This window comes from Lepidochelys kempii, chromosome 8 (genome assembly GCF_965140285.1).
Source record: "Lepidochelys kempii isolate rLepKem1 chromosome 8, rLepKem1.hap1, whole genome shotgun sequence".
NCBI classification, from domain to species: Eukaryota; Metazoa; Chordata; order Testudines; family Cheloniidae; genus Lepidochelys; species Lepidochelys kempii.
This window is the reverse complement of record NC_136387.1, coordinates 77,917,657-77,942,486: the sequence shown is the minus strand read 5'-3', so window position 1 is coordinate 77,942,486 and position 24,830 is coordinate 77,917,657. Positions and strand designations below refer to the sequence as shown.

The following is a 24,830-nucleotide window of genomic DNA, read 5'->3' as shown; positions in this document are numbered from 1 at the left end:
TAACTAGCCAAGTGATAAGAATACACCTAAATTCTTAGAGTACAGGCCTTTACAGACAGACCTGAATATCTATATCCTAACAAAGACAAGCCCTTTCAGAGATGGGATCTGGGCTCAAATGGACCATGGATCTGATTAAGTAGTGCAATTCTTATGTCCGCTGATGGTTTTTTATGGTATAAAGTGAAAGTAAGAAATTTAATTGAACTCTTAGTTGCTCTTCCAAAAGTAAAGGTAATGTAACTCCCCATTTTTGTTTTGTCTCGCGCATGTTGGTGGTTTTCTTCACGTCTCTTGGGGATAGGTGAATGGGACAGAAGAGAGTGATTAGTAGAGTATGTAATAAACAGAAGGCTTGGACGCTTTATGAATATGTGTTATGCATAAAGACCAGTAAAACAAAACAGACCATGGGAATTGAGGATTGTGTTTTACTTTTTATTTTTTAATTACTCTCTAGCCCTGGTGAGAAATATTCTAAGAATAGGGGATTTCTCACCTGATAGATCTGCCCAATCATATATAGCCGAGCTGTTTCCAGATAGAAAAATTGATCTGGGAGCCTAGGAGCATTTGACTTAGTGATGACAGTTTGATTACCAGCTGGAGATCCGTGTTTGGGGCTGGTCCTTCATTCCTGACATGGCAAAAGCTAGGAGCGCTGTAAAGAGACAATGTCCTCAACCTCGGGAGGGAGCACCTTGTAGTACTTTGCATCAAGCTCTCTGCCTGATTCGAAAGCAGCCCTGATAATCTCTCGAGGGAGCCAGGACCACTCCTCGGTGTCTGGAAGAATAGTCATCACATTCTGAAGAAAAGCTGGAAAGACCCCTTTCAGGGAGGAATAAAGAGAAAAATTACAATCACAAAGCAACATTCACGGGTATCAACCCCCTCAAGTGCCCCTAGTTTTACCTGGACTCCACCTGTTTGGTAGCACTTCGTTTTGCCTGCTCATCCTACCTCTACACTGAAGGGTACTGCCAGCTCATCATTCTCAAAAGTATTTACATCCCTACTCCACAGAAGTTGTATGGGTAGGAAGTATATCACAGAGTCAGAATAATCAGCTGTGATATTGTTCCTGGACATATTTCCTAGAGTAGCATAAAAACGTAGCAGTCCCGACATGTATTGTGTCCACTGGGCAAGGGAGAGCATAACTGTTGTTCCACGGACATCTCTGTCCTGGTTCTCCAGCCAATAGACTTGTTATCTACCAGCTTAATGCTTTGGTTACACTGACATCTAGTGGATCATCAGAATACACACACAAAAAATTTTCAGTTATGTTTCCAAAAATCACACATTTACCCGATAGACCAAAACAGCTTCTTTAAGGATGCACTGATGTCTCATATAAATACTTATTTAGTGGGACAGTCAAAAATGATAGATCTGAGTTTTCATCTATCAGTTGTGATTGGCTCTTCTTTTTCTTCCTCCTCTTCTTTATATTACACAAGTACCTAGAGGACCCAACTACAATTGGGGCTTCCTTGTTTTGGCCACTTTTCACACACACTGTAAATGACAATCTTGCCCCGAACTGCTCACAGCCTACTGTGATAGACCCAGGCCAGTTGGGTACAGCAGAGTAGCCTTATTGGGATCCAGGAAGTGGGCGGGCGAAGCTAAAGGATCCCCCCCCCCCGCCACCCTAAGGGGGGGGGAGGTCCACAGGACCTGGAAAACCAAGTAATTACGGGGGACAACTAATGAACAACAGGGATGGGAGTGCGGTCAAAGGGTCAAATGAAGGGAACCGGACGGGGACACCGAGCAGAGGACCCCAGACAGTGCCCACTGCTCCTCAAAGGTGTCAAGGGAGTCAGTGGACACTGCTCAGAGGAACTCTGCCCGGAGACGTGAATGGACCGAGGATCAGAAGTAGGCCCCACAGTCACAGGAGAGTCCATCGGCCAACCTCCTCACCCTGGTTTTATAGATGGACACTTTAGCCAGGGCCAGGAGGAGGTTGACTAGGAGGTCCCGAGACTTAGTGGGGCCACGGACAGGGAGTGTGTAGATAAGGAGGTGAGGGGAAAAGTGCAACCAAAACCTTAACAAAATATTCGTGAGCAGCCGGAATAGGGGCTGCAACCTGGTGCACTCCAGGTAGACGTGCAGGGTTTCCCTCACGCTGCAAAAGGGGTATGTGTCCGGGATTGGAGTGAACCGCGCCAAGTACACGCCCATGCTCATGGCCCCGTGAAGGAGCCGCCAACTGATATCCCTGGTGGGCTTTGGGACTAAGGTGGAATATAGGCTGGCCCACCGGGGCTCCTCACCCTCTAGAGGTGGCAGGAGGTCCCGCCACTTTGTGTCAGGGTGGGACGCGAGGGGTGTGGAGCACGAGCGTGTAGAGATGTTTCTTTGGTGCGGTCTGGAACCGGACCGGCTGCAGCTCGCCTAGCCGGCTCACGGTGAAGGGGCTGGGGGGGGGGGGGTCAGTCGGGTCCACAGGGCAGGGGCCCGATGAAAAGGTCCGGAGGGTCTGGGGTGGAGGGTGGGCGCGGCGCGCCCTCTCGTAGGACCCAGTCGAGGTAAACCCGAGCAGCGGGCGGTAAAGCGGCCCTCACCTCCTGAAGTACGCGCAGGGGAGTACGAGGTCTGGAGAGCCCCATGCGCTGAGCGAGCGTCAGGGGATCCAGCCAGTCTCCCCGGTCGTAGTCCAGGAGGTCTCCGACTCTGGTAACTTCTGCCAGGACCAACCTCTGGCGCACCGAGGGGGACTCCACCACCTGCGCACGGAGCTGGGGGTTGTGTAGCAGGGGCTCCGCGAGGAGATCTTCCCCCACGGACCTGGTCGCTGTGAACAGTTTCCAGGTCCGGAGGAGGTCCTGGTAGAAGACCGGCAGCCCGGAGAGGTCTCGCAGAAGACCCCTCGGATGAAGGTGAAGGAGCTGCCGGTCATATCGGAGCCCTCGGAAGCGGCGCAGGAAGGCGTGCGCCAGTACATTCCACACCGGATTACCTGCACCATAAAGGAGCCTCTGCAGGGCCTGGAGGCAGAAGTCATGGACCTGAGTGCGGAGACACTTCAGGCCCTGCCCTCCCTCCTCCAGGGGTAGATGGAGAACCCCTGCAGAGACCCAGTGCAGTCCTGACCAAAAACTCCAGATTCAACATCCGGAGGTTGGCCAAGAAATCTGGGGCCGGGACCAGGGTGTTGAGCCAGTACCAGAGCATGGACAGGACTAGTTGATTAAGCACCAGTGCCCTCCCCTGAAGGGAGAGGCACCGGAGCAGTCCCGTCCATCTCTGGAGCCGCTCTACCACCCTGCCCTCTAAATCCTGCCAGTTCTCTGGCAGAGACAGATGCGTGGCAGAAAGGTAAACGCCAAGATAGAGCAGCGGACCCGCGCTCCACCGGATGGCCTGAAGCGCGGGTGGGAGGGAGCTCACCTGCTGCCAGTCCCCTACCACCAGGCCAGAGCTCTTGACCCAGTTGACCCGAGTGGAGGAGGCTGCCGAGTAAACAGCCTGGCAAGCCTCCACCTGTGCCAAGTCACCCGGGTCCTGGACCACGAGGAGCACATCGTCGGCATATGCCAACAGGACCAGCCTCAGCTCCGGCTCCCGTAGTGCCAACCCCGTCAACCTCCTGCGGAGGAGACAGAGGAAGGGCTCGATCGCCAGAGCGTACAGCTGGCCCAAGAGGGGGCACCTCTGCCGTACTCCTCACCCGAGGCTGACCGGTTCGGTCAGGGTCCAGTTGAGCCTGACCAGACACTCTGTGGAGGCGTACAGAACCTGGAGAAAACCCACAAACTGGGGTCCGAAGCCAAACACCGGGGAGAAAAGGCCTGCGTAGAAGTGGGAGCCGTGATCCATTTCCCGAAGGAGGCGGATGCGGGATCGAACAAAAGCACTCCGGGCCCGATGGTCCTCGAGGGCCCGGAGCTCCTCCTGCTTCTCCCAGCACGCCCCGCAGAGGGATGGATCCTCGGGGCTGGCGGCCAGACGCCTCTCCAGCTCTAAGACCTCCCGTTCCAACTGCCCTCTCGCCGCATCGCTCCATCGGCTGGTGCCCCGGGTGTAGTCACGGCAGAAGAGCCGGGCGTGCACCTTCCCTAGGTCCCACCACCGCCACGCCGAGGGAAAGGCACACCGCTGCCCTCTCCAGGCCAGCCAGAACTCCCGGAAGGATGCCACAAAGACCATATCCTCCAACAAGCTGTTATTAAAATGCCAATAGGCCGGCCCCGGCCTCTCTGCGCAGAGAGAGAGCGTCACGGTGGCTAAGTGATGATCGGAGAATGGGGCCGGCTGGATGCTGGAGGAGTGGGCCTGTGAAAGATGGAAACGTGATAAATAGATGCGGTCCAACCGGGAGTGGCACGACCGATGAGCCTCCACCCGGACAAAAGTAAACATCAAAACGTCGTCCGGGTGGTGGTCGTGCCAGATGTCCACCAGGGAGTGATGGTCGACTATCTCCCCGAGGATGTCCGCGGCGGCCGGGCACTGCTCGGTCCCCGAGCGGTCCTGCTTCTCGAGGGTCGTATTAAAGTCCCCGCCCAGGACCAGGCACTCGCGAGGATCCAAGGTACCGAGGAAAGCGGGCGCCTGCTGAAAGAAAAGCAGCCGCTCCGGGCCCCATGTCGGGGCATAGACGTTGACAAGATTGACCACGAGCCCCTCCATACGGACCTGGAGGTGCAGCAGGCAGCCCGGCACAGCCTCGGCGACCCCCAGCACCTCGGGCCGTAGGTCGGGGGAGAACAGGGTCGCCACTCCAGCCGTACAAACTGTGAGATGGCTAAAGTAGACCCTGTCCCCCCATTCCAGTTGCCAGCTATCTTCGGCGGTCGGATCCATATGGGTCTCCTGCAGGAAAACCACGGAGTACCCCCCTCCCAAAGGAAGGAGAGCACCTGGCACCTGCGGAGACCCATCCTACAGCCCTGGGTGTTTAACGTTGTGATGGTAAGAGGTGCCATGAGGAGGGCTGGGGGGGATCCTCGCCGGCAGGGACGCTCGTGGTTCCCAACAGGCCACACAACAATCCATGACCTACCCCGTAGGTAAGTAGGGAATCACGGAAGAGGCGGACCCGCTGGTAGGCCGTGGCAGGCTGCTTCCCGATCCATTTACCCTCCCCCATGAGGGCCCTCACAGCCCGGAGGATTAGATGGAAGTCCCCCCATTGCTGCAGGGTGAGCTGCACCTTATTACGGGAGCCCCGGACATCCTCAAGGAACTCCCGCAGCTCCTCTCGCAGCGTATGGGGGGCTGGGGTCACTAGCTCCCAGCTGTCCTCCGGAGGGACCACTGACACAGCCCCATGGCCCACCGAAATGGGCAGGTAAGGGGCAGACCCCCAACGTGGCGCCCGATGGGCTGGCGCCACGCAGCCCCCCTCAAACACTCGATTGGGGGTGGTGGAGGGAAGGTAGCAGCCCCTAGTGAGTCGGGACTGGGAAATACAGAAGCCGCTCCCTGGGGGCTATCCTCCAGGAATGAGGAGATGACGGCCCCAGGGGCGGCAATGATAGCACAGGAGGTGGAGGGGGCAGGGGCGGAGTTGACATCAGGGGCAGGGCAGGGATCCAGAGGAGGGGCAAGGCAGGGGTTGGGTGCAGAGTCAGGGAGAGGGGCAAAGGCAGGATCCTGGGCCCCAGGAGCCAGGCCGTTGGGAAATGGCCCCTCTCGACCGGGCTCTGGGAGCTGAGGGCGGGGTAGGGGGCCCTCCGTGACACTGGGCTCCGGCACCACGGCCGGCGGAGTAGCCACAGCATCTTCAGTGGGGTCCCTGCCTGGGACGGAGGTCAGTCGCCCCACGCCTACGAGGGGCAGCCCGTGGGACTCAGGTCCCAGCCACACGGCACTGGTGGTCGCCTTGGTGGGCTCGGCGGCCAATGGCAGGGTGCCACCTGCGGCCGGGCAGATGGAGGAGCCCGGGGAACCCTCGGAGGCGGGAGCAGAAGCAGCGGTTAGGGGAAAGGAGCATGGGGAAGGCGGGGCCGGGGTGAGGTCGCTCAGATTGAGGCCTGCTAGCAGAGGGTCGTCCTCCCCCTGGGTGACTGGGGTCAGACCCAGGGCTCGATCTCCTCGTAAATGAAGGGGAGCTCTTCTTCCGCCACCCCAGAGGTCTCCCCGCCAGTGCCTGAAGCGACGCTCGCCCCAGGGCTCACGGGGGTTCCGGATGGTAACAGGGCAGGTGGGGGTCTCCATCGGGGGCCTTGGAGGGAAGGGACTCCAACGGAGGGACGGTACTGCCCTCCCGTGCTGCCACGTTTTCCCCAGCCAGCACCAGGGGACGGCACGCGCCCGTGGGCAAGGCAGAGAGCTTGGCATCGGCGCCCCCCTTTCTGGTCTTCTGGGGGGCTTCCGCATCAGTGGAAAGGAGTGGAGCTCAAGCCCTCCACTTGCCCCGCTTCCCCTGAACTAGGGCCCAGCCCTCCATGGCATCATCGGGGGGGCCGGCTAACAGGGATCGGGTCGGGGGCAAGGATGAATACTCAGGGACCGTGGGAGGCAGTGGTGGGGCAAAATGAGGGAGGGAAGATTTCCCCTGGGGCGGGCCCTCTCTCATGCTCCGCGGTAACCCTGCCGCACCCTCCTCTAGGGGCCCCGCCAGATTGTAGGCAGCAGAGGCAGGGCTCTCCCGCTTGTCTGGGCGTGTTGGGGGGAGTGCCCCTTGGGCCTGAGCGGGAGCAATGGTGGACTGAGTAGGAGGAGGGGCGGCTTCAGGCGCCTGGCAGAGAGGGGCGCCAGCGATGATGGGGCTGGCGCCCCGCCAGAGCTCGGGGATCCTGGATGCCTCTCCTTGCCAGGACAAGGGGCAGTCCCTCCGGACGTGCCCCATCACCCGGCAGAGGTAGCACCAGGCCTCCCCCATGGAATAATGCACCCGGTAATGGGCCCCCTGGTAGGGGATCAAAAAGGACCCCTCAAGCGCCTCTCCGTCACACGTCGCTGGCGGCAGTTGCAGCTGCACTTGCCGGCGGAACGAGAGGACGTGACGGAGGGCGGGGTCCTTGCAGCCCAGGGAGAGAGGGCTCAAAACAGAGATGGGCTTCCCCAGAGTAGAGAGGGCAGCTAACAGGGCAGCACTGGGAAGGAAGGGAGGGACGTAAGTCAGGACCAGGCGGACGCCCAGGTTGTCCAGCGGCTCCAGAGGGACGAACACGCCCCCCACCGCCAGGCCCTTCTCCACCGCCTCCTGGGCAGAGGTCTCCGCTGCCAGGAAGAAGACCACCTTCCCATACATTTTGGAGGCCGCCACAATGGCCGTGGGCCCCACCACCCTCGCCAACGCCCGCACGTACGTCTCCACGTGGGGCGAGGCGGGCACCAGGAGGCAACGGACGCCGAGCTTCCTGGTCATGGTGGGAAAGGGGCCCCGGCCACTATAGCTGGTAGCGGAGGCAGTGGGCGGGGGAGATGACAGAGCGGCAGGTGGGGCCACGGCAGTGAGGGCAGTCAATAAACTTGTTTTACTGTTTATCTTTACCAGTGAGTTTGCCTGAAGTTTGGTAAATCTGCTCACGTTTACAAAGGCTGGTGTATATCCACTTTCCATTGATGAAGTGGTGAACCAATTAATAAGCTAGCACTGCTTGTCTTAAGCAGTGCAAGAAGGTATATTCCTGAAGTCCAAGGCTGGGAGCTGCAGAGATTCAGTGGGTGCCTTTCTCTGTGTGATTCATGAGTGGCTCTGGGAGCATTCATGCAATCTAGCTGGGTGTGGGGCTCCACATGTGGTTGTGCTGAGTGATAACAGTGCCTGGAGGGATTTGCTGCTTGTCACTAGCAAAGCATTGTGAGAGACAGCCCAGGCTGGAGAGTTAATGGGGAACAGTGGTCTCACAGTCCCAGGCTGCACCCTGGGGATCCCATCACACATGGTTTCTGGAGGGAACAGCTGTTGCCTGGCTCTGTCCACTCCTGTCCCCAAATTTCCAGGGAGCCTTAACTATACAAAGCTCATAGAATGGAATATGGGAAGGGGGAGTATGTAATGGAGCGGACACACCACCTTTTAAGGCCTCTCACCTTGTTACCCCCAGGTTAGAGCCCCATCTGTTCATTTTCGCAGAGGGGGAAAATATAGCCCCATGCATTTTTATATATCTACAGAAACAAATGGCCTGCTTGACAAATAACTTTGATCATTAAAACACAAAGAATTTTAAATAGTTTTAAATTTCCACTGCTCATACTGCTTGTTTAGTTTTAGTTTTTGAAAATAAACTAGTCCATTTTTAATCAAATTTATCTTCAGATTTTCATGCACAGCAATTCTCAAACCCTGGTCCCTGGACCACTGCTATTCTGCAGAGTGCTGGCTGGCAGTCTGTGAACAGCTAGCTTGTCACAAGGGACTGGCTCTTCCTCTCATCTCCAGCTGCTAAACTACATTAAAAGAAAATTCTAATACATAAATACTTTTTCAATGTGACTCTTTCATGTAAGCAATTGCTGTAGTTGCCACAGGGATGTTATGTGATCATGGATGGGGAGGGGAGGCACAAATGGCAGGCGCTGTGGTCCACACTATAAAGAATGTGAGAACCCCTGAGCCAGTATAATGTTGGGTTACAAACACTGCAGAAAGTTTTGTTTTTTAAATCTGTCTCCATTGAAATTAAACTGAATCTAATGGTGTTACTTTTTGTGAAAGCCTTGAATCTCATGGCCTCCTGCTCTTGAGGTCATGCCCCTACTTCTCCCACAGTCAGGAGCTGGAGTCAGAAGAAGGACTGCTTATATTTATAAACATTTAAGTTACAAAATACTTATAGTACAAATGTTTATCATTATTATTTGATGAATGTTGCATTTTATGTGCCAGATCCAACATGCACTGAGGTTAATAGAAGGACTCTAATGGATGGTGACCTGTACGCTTAAAAACAACTCTTTTTATATATTTTTACATCCCTCATGCTCCTCCCAAAACTAAAAGGCACCTCTCCTGACCAAGGCCCACAAAACAAATTCTGAGTTTATCAGCCAAGCATTTTGCATGTGGACAAAAAAGTGCCTGTTAGGGAAGTTTTCAATATACCATAGCTTTAAAACTGTTTGGGGTTTTTTTGTTCAAACTTCCCAGAAAAACTATTCTGCGATGAGAAAAGGAATGCAAAGTTTCAGGAAGGTCAGTTTCTTCTTAGAGAAGTTAAGTGCGGGGAGTGAGGGAGGAGGAGGACTTGAATACTGTGCTGATAACAAGGGACTAGCTTCAATCTGTACTGATTTTCATCTATATCTCAGTTACTTTCAACCCCATTTTTCTGAGCATTAAAGCTCAGAAGGGATGGGGCCGGGTGTTCAGGTTTCAGGGATTAGAAAGATGGCAACCCTACTTTCAAACACTGCCTGTTACTTAAAATGAGCTATTAAATCCATATTTAGAGACATAAGTGGCCTGATCTGTAAAGGCAATGAGCAACCACAACTCCCATTTAATCAATGGCATCTATAGGGGCTCAACCCCTGAAATCAGGACCACTTTTATCTATGTACTCAAGTTTGAAAACTTTAGCCTGACTGACTTTCAGAAAAATCTCAGAGTGACAGCACTAGGAATAGAACCCTGCTCCTCTCACTCTCACTATACTATAGTCTCTACAGGAGCATGGTGCCTCCTCTGAGGTTTGAAAGACAATGACAGGTTATATTACAAAAAATAGTTTCAGCAAAATGGAGATAAATCAACAGTAGAAAAAGGGTTTGAAAGCAGCCTTCCATCAGCAAAGATACATACATTTGCTAAAGTAAAAGATGAATGGTAAAATGCCCTCGAGCAGAGCAAATGCATACATACTCAGTAGCTTTCAGGCCCGATCTTTATCAATTACTGTTTTGTACAATGGCAACTTTGCTGAAAGTGTTTGGGGTTTTTTTTGTTTGTTTGTTTTCCCTGCCCCTTCCTGGCATCCCCCTGTAGAAGAATGTAAACAAGACTGAGTTGTTTTGTAAAAAGAAAAGGAGTACTTGTGGCACCTGAGAGACTAACACAGCTGCTACTCTGAAACCTTGATTGTTTTGAATGTACTTCCTATCCTAGTACCCTAGAATCTCCTTGACCATAGGCAAAACAGTTTTACTAAGCTTAGCCAGTAATTACTGCTGCTGTGGTGTGGCTTAAGTGAAACATGTTTACCAAATTATTCTCCAACTAAAAATAGCAATTTGTTTATGCAACATGTCACATACTATAATAGTCAACTCCAAACTATTCTATATAAGCAAATCTCATATTTGTTTCCCCAGCATTTATAAATTGTCAGGAAGTGGTGGGGGAAGGGATTTTAATAGTGGGAAATGATGTAAGTGGCAGAGTAATTTGAGCTTGTAATTTTTTGGTTTGTTGTGAGTTATATTTAGATTATATTAATTCCTGCACTTTCCTTATATTTGTATATTAATGTATTTTACGTTACATTAAAGGCACCTAGAGTGTACAGAGATACATTGTATGTAAATAAATAAATTGCATTATGTATACAAATGGGACTGTTCTCTGTAGTCTTTTTCTTGGCCTTTCCCAATCTACCTTGTCATGAATTATCCTGATATTACTCTCTTGGAAGACAAACAACATGATTTGACTAATATAAAACAGTGGATTTTGCAAAGTGGGGAGTTAATCTCTCCCATTCAGAGAGGATATGCCTCTGTGGGGCTCAAAAGCTTGTCTCTTTCATCAACAGAAGTTGGTCCAATAAACAATATTACCTCACCCACTTTGCCTCTCCCAATGGGTATAGCACATTTTAGCGGACCGCAAGCCATCTGAACCGGTGAAATCTGGATGATCTCGGAGGGGTGGCAAATAAACAAAGTTCACCTGTGACCCTCCAAACAACCAGATTCTCCCACCAGGATTGTTTATAATCCCTGTTCTCTGCATATAAATCTTCCTAGCCCCAGTCCTGCTGAGGATGATCCCGGGGCGGATCCCCCATCACCCTCTGCCCCCGATCGCCCGAGGCGGATCCCAGGACAGATCAGATCCGATCCTCTCTCGTCCACCGCGCATCCCCTGAGGCGGGACGGGCCCCTTTAAGGCCTGTCCGTCCCAGCGCCTCAGGGCAGGGGGCGGCAACGCGGGCGGCGCCCTAGCCCTGACGCCGCGCGCTCCGCCCAATCGGCTGCCGGGTTCCTCTGAGTCGGGCCGGGGCAGGCAGCGCCCGACGCCTCCCCCAAGGCAGGGCAGCGGCAGCGGCAGCCGGGGCTGACTCAGCCCCCGACCCCCCCGAGGATGAACATCATGGATTTCAATGTGAAGAAGTTCGCTGCCGATGCGGGCACCTTCCTGAGCCGCGCCGTGCAGGTACCGGCGGCCGGCCGGGCGGGGGAGCAGAGTCCAGCCGCCGCGGCACGGGCTGTGGGTCGGGCCCGGGCAGCGCCTGTGGCGGCGGTGCTGGAGGCTGCGGCCTGGTGCTGGGTGGCTGCTGCGGGGCCCGGCGGCTGGGGCGTTGGTCCGCGCTCGGTCGGAGCCTGGCGCCGGAACCGGGCCCTACGCCGGTCCCCGCAGGCTGGGGCTGGGGCGGCGGCGGCGGCGGCGGGGTGTGTCACAGACTGGCCTGGCCCACTGGACCCCTGGCTGCGCGCCCCTGTCCCTGCTGGGGGGCGGGCATGGAGCTGGGGGGTGGGGCGCTGACCGTGTCTGAACCGGGCTGTGTGCTCGGAGCGGGGTGCCCCGAGCTGAGCGGGGTGAGGCGACGGCGCCTCTTGTCTCGCCTACCCGGTAGTACAATAACCCGCGGCTGATGCCAGCTCTCCAGCGGAGCCGGTGCAGTCGGCTCCAGCTACAGAGCGAGGCGCCCTGTTTAAAAACCGGCTCCTCCCTCCAACCCCTCCCGCCTCAGGTGTGAGCCTTTCTTCTTTCGTGGGCGTTTACGCCGCGCCCCTCGGCGCTACAGGGGTTTGCGAAGGGGAGATGGGAAACCCCAAGCCACAGGCCTGGGAGGGGAGGAGGAGTAATTCAGATGCTATGGACATGGGGCAGGGCATGTACAGTAAGTACTCTATCTAGATCGAGCAGCTGTGTCTTACAACAGTAAAGGAGTACTTGTGGCACCTTAGAGACTAACCAATTTATTTGAGCATTGTCTCAAATAAATTGGTTAGTCTCCAAGGTGCCACAAGTACTCCTTTTCTTTTTGCGAATACAGACTAACACGGCTGTTACTCTGAAATCTTACAACAGTGTTGTACAATGTACCGACACAGGATCTGTTAACCCTTTGGGGGTCTGAAATGTGAAGGTAAATTTCCATCAGTAAGTTTAAAAAAAAAAAATTGTATCATCTGAAGCAAGTGAACATGGGTGATGTACCTTAAGCAGCTGGCCTGGCATATGAACCTGTCTGAATACTTTAAAAAGATGTACAATCTCTCTGTAAGGAGATGCTGGTGGATTTTGATATTACTTCAAAAAACTTTCTCTTAGCAGTCTTCTGTCTCCAAACTACTCTTGCGCAGTGTCCTTAGCATTAAAAAAGTGAAACTGGCTCCTGTTCCTTAGTCCGGGGGGGGGGGGGGGGGGCATAAGCCTCTGATCTTGTGTTATGTAATCACTGCCACAGCAAATCTTTTCAGGTATCAGACTCCCAACTCATTTTGGGGGTGTCATAATATTTTTGGTGAGTCACAATAAGGCTTTGAATTTGCTTACAATTTTAAGATGCAAAAAAGAATACTTTAATATCTGGCTAGAATCTAGCCATGACCCTGAGAAAATAGTACTGTTTTAAATCTTCACATTCAAGAAGGAACCATGTGGATCAGTGGGATGGTTTGTAGAGGGGAGATAGAAACATAACAGAAGACCCAGATTAGTGAACAATCGGTGCCATTAAACAATCTTAAAGCTGGTATGGCTTCTTTATGAGCTGGATCGTTTCCTCTTCTAGCACATTTATCTCTTTTCTGTCCTCTTCGAGGTCTTTGGGGGTGTCTCCATACTTCCCAGACTTTTTTTATGCCCCCCCCCCGATTATGTAGTGGCTTACTCTCTTTCCTCAGTGGACGGGGAAAAAAGAGGCACAGTTTTCCTTGTATTGTAAGATCTCTGTGTAAATCTTGTGATTTTTTTTTTTTTAATATCTTGATTCCTTTTTTGCATGTAAATCAACTTAACACTTAAGCCTACTGTAGATCTTTTGCCATCTACCCTGGGTTAAAGTAGGGGTATGTTGCACTGCTGTGAGTCATGGCTTACAACCAGTGCACTGCCATCTATGTTATTGGTTTTCACCAGTGTAGCTACATCCGAGGTTAAAACCTTAATGTAGACAAAGCCTCAGTGGAAATGCAGAACTGAGTGTTGCTACATCAACTGCTGACCAAAGAATACAATCAAAGGTTTCAGAGTAGTAGCTGTTTTAGTCTGTATTCGCAAAAAGAAAAGGAGTACTTGTGGCACCTTAGAGACTAACCAGTTTATTTGAGCATAAGCTTTCGTGAGCTACAGTTCACTTCATTGGATGCATTCCGATGAAGTGAGCTGTAGCTCACGAAAGCTTATGCTCAAATAAATTGGTTAGTCTCTAAGGTGCCACAAGTACTCCTTTTCTTTTTAAAGAATACAATAAGCTTAATATTTAAAAAAAAAAAAAAAGCAGGTTCGTGTTGCCTTTGTCACCCTGCTCATATGTTGTACCACTTCTACTTCCCCCCACTCCATCTTTTCTCTCTAGATTTTAAATTCTATAAGCCACTATCTATGTAGGGACTGCAAATACAGTGCTATACTCCTTCTTTGTGTGGCAGCAAGCACTGCTCTGTGGTTTGTGTTAAACTCTTCTTGTGTTCTAATGTTCAGCTGGCTTGGTAGTATGGAGTATAAGCAGCCATAGAAATTGTCTCTTAATGTGAAACATCTTTCTTTCAAAAGAAGGTTTACAAAGCACAATGTGAAGCAGTATAATACAGTTGTAGGAAAATAACTTCTAAGTGCTTGCTCTAGCTTGGTGTTCCTGAGGAAGTTCCTGGAGATGCATAACAAGAGGGTGCATAACATTTTCAAGAGGACCCAAGCCCTATTCAGTTGGGTGCTTTTGAAAATTGTACCTTGAATTTATATTCAGTGGCGGCTCCTTCATCTTCAGCAGATGTAGTTGACCAGTGCTTATCTTCCTCGTCATTGCCCACTCCACTCACCAGCTGTTATTCTGTGGACTGACTCTTGAGGGAAGCTGTTGCCTCTCTGGGTGGGGAGGACCCTTAAAGGGACAACTTCATGGAAGTGAAGCTTCGTAGCAGTCATCACCCTTGTAAAAACAGGTTCTGCTTGCTGGGAACAAAACCAAGTTTTTGTGGGGTTGAAGAGTTCTTCCTCATCCTCATCTTGATTGTCATTTAAGGAGGAAGGTGTCCAGGTGTCCCTGGTCTTCGGGGAAAATGGAATCTCAAACTAACCTGAACAGCAATTGTTGGGAAGATTCCAGAGACCCTTCTCCCAAATAGCTCCCACAACTAGTATGCTCCCTATCAAAAGCCAGGCAAGAATGGGTCAGTCTTTCCCTCCTCCTGGGGCCATACAGCAGAAGCCGTATCTCTTGTTGTGTGGCCTCTGGAATTGGGGAAGGTAGTGGCTCTGTTTCAGGAGCTCACTAACGTGGCCTTTTGCGTCTGAACAGCTCTGTAACACCAAGGTATGAAGGGGTAGATAGAGTTGTTCCCATGTGGAAAAAGCTAGTTTTCCCCTTAAATAAATTGTCCATATTACACACCAGCTGCTTTTGTTATTTGGTTTAATGATAGGCTACTGGACTAGATTCTGCACTGGTATGATCCAATATGGCAATATGTTACGGTGTCCTAGAAAGCAGCCTAATTTTCTACTCTGAATAGAGCTCTAGAAAAGTGTTACCTTTCTTTTATTAAAATGTAACACCATCTGCCTTTTTTGGAGCAGCCATGTGCTAGCTATCCCTTAAAAGTTAAAGTCAAAGCTTCAGGGTGCAGAACACTGCCACCTTTACCTTTTCAGTTTTGAATGTTAAATACATAAATCATGAAGAGGATATGAAATAAAGCCATTTCAATTTTAGAGTTTAAGGTAGCTTTCACCACTTTGGGGAGAACTAGGGTGACAGCAGTATGGCATTGACTTAGGGGAACATCAATATGAAAACCATTTCTGTCTAAAAATGTTACTACATTGCGAATCACGTTCAGAATTAATGTACGTAAGTCTTTTCTCTCAATTGAAACTGTACTTGATACCACTTTGTGTATATACAGGGTGAATAGTAAAATTGTCTAATCAGCTTCTCTGTTACTTGGAAGGCTCATACAGACATCATTAGGACAATAGAAAAGCTCTTCATTTGTAAGACAAATGACTTAGAGGGTGCTGTATCAAAAATGACAGTGTAACTTATCGAAATTAGTCAACCCTAAAAAGTAAACTGTGATGAATGTCACTTAGCACCATAACTTATGTGATGACTTGTAAATGCACTTTCCCTGCCCCAGGAGCTTTCAATCTAAGAACACAACAGAACTAGAAATGTCTTAATGTCTATGAAACTTCAGTTTCTGTACCCTAAACTTCTTTACACTACAGGTTATATGAGAACTAGAGAGAGAAACTAACCAATCTTATTTGACTTTCTGAGTATGATGAAAAAGTGTAAACAAATGATGAAAAAGAAAATGAGTTTAATTATTAAAAACATGAAGGTATTTGCATTTCTATAAAACACTAATAGATCCATATGTTCTATGCACTCTTGACCATAATTAAAAATACAGCAAAATGGATACCTAAACATAATTAATGTACAGCACCCACCATGCAGCAGTTGGAAACTCAAATATCCTTTTTCCAGCAATTCCACACCTTTTTAAGTTCCCCTCTCTGATGCTGCTATGGTGGTGGTGGCAGATTGACTTTGCAGGATGCCCTTCAAATATTTGGACTCTTAGAGATCAGGGAGAGGGAACTCCCATGTTGTGAAATGTTCCTCATGGAGAATGCCGAGCCAGCAGTGTTGTCTGTCTTATGCTAGTGGGCACTTAATCTTGAGCGGTTTTGATGCTCTGTGATATGGGACTCTCTCTACCATTGCTTCTCCGCCATTCTGGACTTTGATTTTGACCCCATAATCTCGTAAATTAGAAACCCACAGACAGCCACTGAGAATCATGGCAAGACATCCCAGTTACCAAGCAGGCAGCTGCATTCTTCACTAGCTTCAGTTTCTGGATGCTTTTAAAATGTTGCCCCACAGAATGCATTGGAGTAGTTTCATCTTGAGGTGACAAAGGCATGGATGATAGTTGTGAGGTTCACATACAAAATGAATGGATGCAGCCTCCTAGCTTTATGTAAATAATAAAAGCTGAGCAAGCCACATCTTCTGGTAGCAGCTGGGAGTCTAAACGGGCCCCTGTGTTGTGAATCTGACAAACAAATGGTGGAGATGCGCACACACTTAAACAAGCCAATATTCTTGCAGTCTCTTTTGGTTACTTCTTCCAGACAGGTAATTTCACTTCAACCTTACCTGGATTAGTTTTAGCCAGTTAGTTCTGCACAAGTCTCACACAGATACTAAGGTCAGTATTCTTTTGGCTGGGTCCGAGGAAATGGAGACCTACTTATGCTCCTTTTCTAAAACTGGAGTTGTGTTAGAAATCTCTTCATATAGTAGTAAAGTCACCTGGAACCTTAGATCACAGGTTTACAGAAGGAATTACATTGGTGTATTATACCAGCAAAGCACTACTAGTGTTGCTGCAACTGCTAGTGGTAAACTGTACGTTCGATGGCATAGCTAATCTAGGCTAATAAACTCTACCAGCAAAAGCATAGTTTCCACGCTAGGACTGTTTTGCCAGCACAGGTATGTCGGTGACAAATCACACCCTTGACCTACATAGCTATGCTGGCAACAGTTTGTAGTGTAGATTTGGCCTTTGTTCATAATCTGTTATAACCAAGAGCTACATGTTTTATGAGCCAAACCTTAATGTTTTTATAAACTTCAGTCTGCTTGATGGATGAGGGTCTGTTTTTGAACTGATTCAATAAGGCAGTGTCTTGATTAGTAAATTTGGAGTCTACATCTGTATTCCAATTCTCATCATCAAAAGAAACGGTGCATGCTGTTACTCTTCTTATTAACTCCTTATTCTTTTGCTAGGCGCGTTACTTTTTTTCTGTTGTGGAAAACATGGTTTAATCAAACTTCATTTAATCAAACATTCCTTTTAGCAAATGTAAAGCAATGTAACAGTTTTGAAATTATTTTTATAAACATTAGAAAACAGAACAATATTAATATGCCTACAAAATAAGACCACAGACAACATTTGTGCAGATCCTTGCATTGATGTGGATCCCCAGGGAAGATGAACATATGTCCAGTCTTGAAAAGGAGGCACTACCAAGTTACCCTTTTTCACTCTGCATAATGGAAAGAGAAACAATGTTGTCCAATCTGATTCCTTTTCCAGTTAGTTTTGCTTTTGGTTCTCTTGTACAACTTACTGCAGAGAATGTTGAAGTTACTACAATTGAAGTTACTGCAGCCAGAATACTTTTAGTCTGGTTATGTTAAATCCCGAGAAAGTTTACAATTTAATTACCTAGCCAGGTTCCCTTCTCTGGAAATGCCCAACCTAAACGGGGTTGTCAGATGAGTACGTAATCTAACATTGGAGATGGAGGTGAAAAACCCTAAATCAGTTCAGGGGTTAGAACAAGACCCAGACCCACCAGTGTGCAATTTTCTGTAACTGAAAGACTAAAACTCAACCTAAAATGGCTGGCGGTTGCCTATAGTGCTGGGACTTAAATATCTGCTTGTGATGGGCACCAGGTTTGCAAGTGAGGACTGAGGTGTAATAATAGAGCTGTTTGGGAAAGCATACCTGTCTCTGGATCCAGACACAGATGCTGTGTGCTCTTTCATGAGCATGAAATTTCTCCATGTTAAAACTAAAATCCTATTGTGGTGACTTAAACACCAGTTGAAATGAATAGTATGCTTTAATTCAGTAAGAATTTGAAAGCTCGGAGTATGAACTTGCAAACGCAAATGCACATTTGCTAGCTTTCAAAGTTATCTTCATTTCATTTAAAATTATTTTTTCGGTAATATTAGTAGGGCTTAGTTGCTGAAGACTGAGTAAAGTGTCAGTCTTCAAAAAGGCTTTTACATGAAATAAAACATAATTAGATAAAGGCTAACATTACATGAGGGTGTTTGTGCTGACCAGACTTGCATTGCTAATCTAGCTCTTTTTAACCAATAGTTTACTGAAGAAAAACTTGGTCAAGCAGAGAAGACTGAACTGGATGCTCACTTGGAGAACCTCCTCAGCAAAGCAGAATGTACTAAACTGTGGACAGAAAAAATTATGAAACAGACAGAGGTTTTATTGCAGCCAAACCCAAGTAAGAAACTTGTTGGGTTTTTCATCGATACTTCAGTGTTAACGGGCTTGTCTATTTGTGTGTGTATTTGGCAGAGTCGCTGCTGCATATTTAAACACACTGCAGTTCATTGTTCCTGTTTAAAACTTACATGTACAAGATGTACAATGCTTTTTTGATATAATGCAATAAATTAGCTCTTAATTCCAATGCAAAGACTTGACTACATAAAACGGCATCTGGAATCTATAGCAGAATAATGATTGTGTGAGGGTTGTCTCAAAACATCTTAGGCTCTGATCCTGTCATATCTCATCTAAGCTATGCAGGGTCTGTCTTCATCAGTACTAAGATGAGAGAATTCCCCCTACCCCAAAGGAAAACAAAATGCTCGGGAAGATATGTTGATTATTTAATAGGTGTCACTCTTCCCTCAGTCTGTATTGTGTCGCTTCTCCACCATTGTATTAGGGGCATGATGCTGCTTGATCTTTTTCTTTGAGAATAGGAACTAGGGTTCTGATCACTTGGCATGTTACCTTTAGTGACTCTTTATGAAAAAGAGTTTTGATTAGACTTTGGTGAACAAGGCCAGCACACTTCTGAGTTTTGCAACATATCTGTTCTGGCCATGCCCTTCTGGTTTGCTTTTCACAAATATTTGAGTGGTGGTTTACTAGGGAAATGTTCACAAAACTTCAAGTTTTCATGTGTATTTGTGGAAACCAAAAGTGCTTGTGTTCTTATTCAGCTGGAAAATAAACAAGATCATGATCCTTAGCTGATAGGTCACACACAAGCAACAAAGCTCAAATGTCAAATATTGGCAGTAAATCCTTAAAGTGAATAAATTCAAATAATCTGCTCACAGAATAAGACTAAATTAATCAACTAAGCTTCTCATTACAAGATATTGGCTTAACTCCAAGTTGTAAACCTAATATCCTGGCCAATTTCTAGCTTGAATGATTTTCTTGAGTTGTATTCTATCTCAATTCCCCCTACAGTTTCAATTGGTTATAATCTTCATTTCCTCTTCTAGATTTTTTTTTTAGTGGGTCATATGCTTCTCGTTAACTAACATAGATTAAACTATATAAACTGTTTTTAATGTCTTTTGGGGTGGATGGGTTGATGTAAATAACAGTTAACTGAAATCACAGATTTTTTTAATTAAATCATCATTTAATCATCAAGCAGGAAACATTGATTTAAATGCTTAATCTTTATCTTACTTTGCATTGTACTCTTTAGTTATTTTCCTAAAGACAGGTTGATGGTAGTGGTTACCAACCAATGAGAACATACTGATTTTCAATTAAATATAGCCTTTACACTAAATTTGGTGCTTTTTCCTAACCAGAGAAACCTTCCCTATAGACATTTAAGCAACTATATAGCTTCACATACATTTATTCATAATCTTAACATTTACATTTTTAAGTTAAAATATTAACTAATACCTTAATTTGCTAGATTAATTTTTTACTCATTTACGTTGAGCTATATTTGGATAGAAATTGGAATTCAATTAAAAATGCACGAACCAATTTTAAAACTGTTTTATCGAACAAAAAACATCTTAAATGTGCTGGACAAAGTTTAGCAAACCTGTTTTCGTTTGACACTGGCCTAACAAACAAAGGAAGTATTATCCGTAGTTATTGAATTGAACTGTTTGTGTATGGTAACAAACATACTGTTTGTGTATGGCTTTTCAATGAACTAGTCATTGAATTGAATACATTGAAAAGAAAATATTCTTTCTGCGCCTGCAAAAGTGGCTACTGCCATCAAAAGCTGGTTTAGCACTTCGTTAACAACAGACTCTGGTCCCAGGTGCTCAGCCAGTGACTTCCACCAGTTTGGTGAATCTAAAAATTTCACAGCAAAAGTGGTATACTGCTTCAATATTTTTACTTAATTTAAATAATTGTAATAGATTATACTGAGTTTAGGCCTTAATAGATTTGAAATTATGGCAGCCTACACTGATCTTTTTTTAAAGAGTGCAATTAAATAAATCAAATTTCTTTTTTATTTAAAAAGTTGATCATTATCCACCCTGCATAGGGTTCCATCTTAATGCAAAGTGCCATGTACAATTATAGCAAGAACCCCTCAACTTTATGATTCAGTCTGTAGCTGCTGATCTTAAAGTAATAGAAAAGCTGTGTCAAAGTCTGTTAGTCTGGAAGCTGTTCTATATGCTTGGGTTAACTCTTCAGTGTGATAGGCATAACACAGACTTTACTCTCTTTAATTGATGAGAAGTACCCAGATCTGTACAGAAATACAGCCTGCATGCATTTCCCTGCCTCACCACTCCAGAGCATTCTTTGGGCTAGGGTCAGAGTTCTCTGCAGGTTTCCATGTTCCTCCTGCAGTACATGGCTTTTTTTCTTAACCATGGAGCACTTTAACCTTGGCTGGTCCTGCAGCTATACCAGGGCTTCCTGCTACAAAAACATCCCAGTCGCTTCCCTTCTCCTGCCCAAAACTTCCTATGTGGCTGAGAGTCTTCCCCGACCCACCCAGCCTCTGAGGTTTCTAAGGTTAGCATCACCACCTTGGTTTCTGTTCAGCTGTTCCAAATCCAAGCTCCCTGTTGAGGAGTTAGGAGAATCTGTTTTCCCCAACTTCAGCCAACCTTCTTACTTACCCGTTGTGTGGTCAGAGTACAGTCGCTAAGGATAACTGCTTTCCATTTTCCCTAGCTTGGTGGGTACACAAGCACTGTCAGCCCACGGTGGATTCCATTTTTACACAGAGGTATTCACTGATACTATGAAGTTGTGAAAATTGCTGTACCTACTAGAAATCATAATTTTTGTAGGCTGTTCACATCTTCACAGTATTCCATGGGAAGCTGGACCTAAACTCTGTTGCAAAATACCTGGATTCTGTGACATTCTGGTGTGGCAAACTGGAAATCCTGTAAGATTCTCTTAAATTAAAAGATGGGTGTTTTTGATTGATTCAGCATGAAATTGAGTTACAACTGGTACTGTTCAGATACAAAATTCAATTTTATGGTGTTCCACACTTAGTTTAATATGCCAGTTTTGTATTAAAGCATAGTTGCTTTCTAGAACCTGTCAGAGGTGAAGCTGAGTGTTTTGGCCGCTGCATAAAGTGGTGAGTGAGGCTCATGGTATCCAGGAGGGAGTAAGGCAGTTTAGGATTGTGGAACAAGCACATTAGCTGCGTATGTCGGCCAAAATGAGCAACCGTGAAATAGTTGACCGTATAGATGCAAATGGTCATCTTTGGGTTTCAGTCTTCACCTGCTGAGGTAAGTGTAACAGTTCATGCCTCTCAGAGCTATTGTTTCAAGCAGTTTGTATACTCAGACCTCCAACTTACTCTTCCTTCACATCTTCAAAGTTTTCCTGACATCCAGAAAAATAGAAAACACTTCTCTTAACTGAATGGTGCTGAAATCATGGAGCATACTTGTTGCAAGAGGTGGATTCCAGAATAAATTCTGCAACAGCTGGATACACAGACCTTGAATAAAAATATAATTAAAAGCCAAATTCTATGAAACCTGTATATTATAGTTCCCATTACATAAATAGAATGGCCTATAAACAAAAATGCTAGCTCCATTCTCTTCTTTGGGGCAGAGGAGGAGCAGATGCAGCAGAGAGTTAAGTTCTTTGCTTCCTACAGCCATAGGATGATTGAAGGGAATTTTGACCTCAGTAGATGAGTGGCTGATAAACAAATGGTATTGGGAAAGATGTGAGTGCCCAAGCTAAGTAACTTTCCCTCCCCTTTCGCTCCCTTCTCTCCCGCCTCTGTCCCCACACCTTTGAAATGGTGGGGATTCAGACATGTAGGGGAGGGTTTCAGTGTATTTGGCAACAAGTCACACTTATCACAATTGGTAGCTAGAACTAATGTTCCCCTACTCTAAAGGTAAGCAATGCTTCCTTGTCCTTCATATGGAGCAGCTGCTAGGAGCAGAGCAGCAGTAATGCTGGGGCAACAGCTTCAGGTTCCCCTTCTGAGCTCAGTTGGGCCATCTAGTTGGCAGGAGTGCTATGGGAGGTTGAGCTGAGTGGTCACCCTGGCTTGACTGTAAATCTATTATTCAAATCTAGGTTCCAGTGCAGTGTCTGATCTCTCTTCATCAGCAAACTTAAGGATCTGAAACACTTGTCAAATTTATTCACTTAAAATCTGAGTGAACCAGAGACAGTTTAGACTATAAATAATAAAATTACAGTGCTTTGAGTCTCTGGCTTGAAATAATAGAGAAAATAAACTTAAACACTTACATAATTTGGATTTCTGGTTTTAAGAGAGAAAAAAATAAACAGCTTATAAAATGTCTCACTAAACGTTTAACCAGAAGCCTGAGTCATTAACTACAGTGTAAATAATGAATGGATGGCAATATCTCAATAATGCCATCTAAACCTTACTTTCAGCTCTCTGAATTGTATTCAGTTCTGATCTAATCTGAAAATACTCAGTTCAAATCAGCTATCTCTCTTCAACTTGAGTGTCACACCTTAATCTGTTTTTCTCTAAAAGATGCTTTCTTTAATGCTGTCATAAATATAAAGGGAAGGGTAAACCCCTTTAAAATCCCTCCTGGCCAGAGGAAAAATCCTCTCACCTGTAAAGGGTTAAGAAGCTAAAGGTAACCTCGCTGGCACCTGACCAAAATGACCAATGAGGAGATAAGATACTTTCAAAAGCTGGAAGGAGGGAGAGAAACAAAGGGTCTGTGTCTGTCTGTATGCTGCTTTTGCCAGGGATAGAACAGGAATGGAGTCTTAGAACTTTTAGTAAGTAATCTAGCTAGGTATGTGTTAGATTATGATTTCTTTAAATGGCTGAGAAAAGAACTGTGCTGAATAGAATGACTATTCCTGTCTGTGTGTCTTTTTTGTAACTTAAGGTTTTGCCTAGAGGGATTCTCTATGTTTTGAATCTAATTACCCTGTAAGGTATCTACCATCCTGATTTTACAGAGGTGATTCCTTTACTTCTATTAAAAGCCTTCTTGTAAGAGAACTGAATGCTTTTTCATTGTTCTCAGATCCAAGGGTTTGGGTCTGTGGTCACCTATGCAAATTGGTGGGGAAGGTTTAGTAAAAATCCTAAGGAAGTGGGGTGCAAGGGTTGGGAGGATTTTGGGGGGGAAAGACATGTCCAAACTACGTTTCCCAGTAAACCCAGTTAAAGTTTGGTGGTGGCAGTGGAAATTCCAAGGGCAAAGGATAAAATTAATTTGTATCTTGGGGAAGTTTTAACCTAAGCGGGTAAAAGTAAGCTTAGGAGGTTTTCATGCAGGTCCCCACATCTGTACCCTAGAGTTCAGAGTGGGGGAGGAACCTTGACAAATGCTTTCTGCATAAATGCTTTATTTGGTACCTTTAAGACATGTATATCTTCTCTCCACAATCCAAGCACAGCCATTTTTTCCTATGAGTAATGGAACTAAAGGCTCTGCTACAGAAGAATGCTGGATTCTAAGTAGTAGTAATGGATGTGTAAACAGGGTGAACAGATTTGTTTATGCTACAGTTAAGGGGTACAAGCAATCACTAATGTAGGGAAAGCCTACTTGGCGCTATACAATAGTCCTAACCCCAAAATGCTACTGTAGCTCACGGGAAACTTGTGGCAGATGTATGTGACAAGTGTATGACAGTTTCAGTGGTAAGCATAAGTGCTCTTTATGAAATTAGAGATCAGCCAAAGTTACAAAACTCAGATCGTGATTCTAGCCAAGTTAAAGTTTGAGGTGTATTCACATCCAAGGCTCAGTGTCAAACGATCTCTAGCACATTAGAGATTTGAAATATTAAAGAAATGAAAGCTGAAGAGAGCATAACTTGTGTGGCTTCTAGACTTCAAGTGTCTTTTAAAAAACAAAAACCCTCTTTCATACTCAACAGATTCACTCACTACATGTAGTGATATCTACTACTGACTCTAGAGGCAGAGTTTTTACTAAGTACTTTTGGAAACAGATGTCTGTGTGGCTATAGGGAAGAAGGCTGTGTTCTGTTCCTGGTGAATTCAGAACTGCTTACTGAGGCCATGTCTACCTTAGAGAGCTTACAGCGCACAGCTGTACTTACGCAGATGTGCCGCTGTAAGATCTCTCACGTAGTAGCTCTAAGCTGATGGAAAAGAGCTCTCCAATCAATATAATTAAACCCCGCCCCCAATGAGTGGCAATACCTATGTCTGCAGGAGAGCGTTTCCCACCAACATAGTGCTGTCCACACCATAGTGCTTCTGTCGATGTAATTTGTCACTCGGGGTTTTTTGGGTTGTTGGTTTTTTTTTTTTTGGTTTTTTTTTTCACACCCCTGAGCAACGTAAGTTATACTGACGAAAGTGCTAGGCTAGGTCTACACTAGTTTACAGATGAAATCAGTCGAAATTGCAACTGCATTTAGTGACAATGGGTATGGCTCAAGTGTTAGGGATGATGTGCCCTGCATAACCT

The 24,830-nt window shown here is 46.7% G+C and overlaps 1 protein-coding gene across 4 annotated transcripts in view; it reads left to right on the top strand.

Moving 5' to 3' along the window:
* Positions 1 to 11,105: 11,105 nt before the first annotated feature.
* Positions 11,106 to 24,830, top strand: part of SH3GLB1 (SH3 domain containing GRB2 like, endophilin B1) — a 33,982-nt gene continuing 20,257 nt past the window's right edge. For 2 of the 4 annotated variants that reach the window (XM_073357162.1, XM_073357161.1), the window contains exons 1-2: positions 11,107 to 11,290; positions 18,232 to 18,373. In XM_073357162.1, coding sequence (XP_073213263.1) covers positions 11,219 to 11,290; positions 18,232 to 18,373 — 214 coding nt within the window. In that variant the 5' untranslated portion in view covers positions 11,107 to 11,218. Of the gene's footprint in view, positions 11,291 to 18,231; positions 18,374 to 24,830 lie in introns of all 4 variants that reach the window. The other 2 variants (XM_073357160.1, XM_073357163.1) reach the window with 2 other exon arrangements.